Here is a 1,352-nt window from a genome sequence, read left to right on the forward strand (position 1 = left end):
CGCCGCGCCGCGCCGCGCGCTCGACGAAGGTGCCGACGCGCGCCTCGAGCCGGCGCACCTGCGACGCGTCGCTGCAGGCGGCGAGCTCGGCCTCGAGCGTGGAGAACTGGGTCATCTGCTTGCGCTATCTCTCGAAGCAAGAGCTCTCCATGCTTGCGCATGCAGCAATTCTTCAAGTATGAATTCATAAACCTCAACTCTCGGATACCCCATATTCGACTACGACGATGGCCCGGACGATGGCGCCGTCGGCGCTGCCCAAGGCGGTCCTCGCGGTCCTCGCGACGGTCGGCGCCCTGCTCGTGGGCGCGCGCCTCGCGCACCCGGCGGCCACGCTGCCCGACGCGCTGCTCGCCGCCGTCCAGCGGCTCAACGACCACGACATGTCGCCGTCGAGCGTCGACGCCGAGGCCGGCGGCAACGGCACGGTGACCTACGACGACTTCCTCGCCATCGAGGACGTGCGCGCCTTCCTGAAGATGAAGGGCCTGTCGACGAAGGACTACGGCGACCACCCGACGCTCTTCAAGTACGTCCCGCGGGAGGTGACCATGTCCAAGACGGAGAAGCTGATGCGCGGCGAGCTCGGCGAGGCGGCGAGCGCCGGCTACGTCGCCTACGCCGTGGCCTACTACGACGGCTCCGAGAACACGGCCTCCTACCTCATCGTCCAGGACATGGAGGGCAGCCTGCTCCAGGTCGCGCCCTTGTACGGCGAGGTGTTGAGGAACAAGGGCCTCTCCCACGCCAACGAGGGGGAGATCTACAAGGGCATCGGCCTGAAGAACTACAACTCGACGCATCTGCTCGTGGCCTTCGGCAAGGAGAGCGCCCTCACGGGGCCGCGCGCGCTCTTCGACGTCGACAGCGGCGCCTGGATCGAGCTCTGCGACGGCGAGTCCAACGACTCCCACGACATCCAGATGGCCTACAAGGGCGCGGCCCTCTGGCAGGCCGACGGCCGCACGGTCACGAAGAAATTCTCCGCGGCCGACGGCTCCGAGCTCGCCGAGTTCCAGATGACCGACATCGCGGACCCGAACCACGTCCAGCTCGTCGAGGAGGACAAGTACGCCTTCGTCTCGTCGCGCCAGACCGACGGCATCGTGCGCGTCCACGTCGCCACGGGCGACGTCGTCTACACCATCGGCGGCGAGTACGGCGACTTCGAGATCTTCGACGCCGCCGGCCGCAAGTGGAAGAAGGGCACGTCGCTCTGGGTCGGCCAGCACAACGCGGAGTACTTCGGCGACGACGAGTTCTGCCTCTTCGACAACCAGGAGGCGTCGGCGTCGTCGACGCTCAACGCGTCGCGCCTGCTCTGCCTCCGCCTCGACGAGGCCGCGGGCACC

At 67.8% G+C, this 1,352-nt stretch overlaps 1 protein-coding gene across 1 annotated transcript in view; it reads left to right on the top strand.

The window, feature by feature from the left end:
* Positions 1-239: 239 nt before the first annotated feature.
* Positions 240-1,352, top strand: part of AURANDRAFT_68398 (hypothetical protein) — a gene marked incomplete at both ends in the record, with an annotated part of 1,850 nt that continues 737 nt past the window's right edge. The window contains one exon of the mRNA XM_009044078.1: positions 240-1,309. Coding sequence (XP_009042326.1) covers positions 240-1,309 — 1,070 coding nt within the window. The remainder of the gene's footprint in view (positions 1,310-1,352) is intronic.

The sequence above is a fragment of the Aureococcus anophagefferens genome, assembly GCF_000186865.1.
Source record: "Aureococcus anophagefferens unplaced genomic scaffold AURANscaffold_123, whole genome shotgun sequence".
Taxonomy (NCBI): Eukaryota; class Pelagophyceae; order Pelagomonadales; family Pelagomonadaceae; genus Aureococcus; species Aureococcus anophagefferens.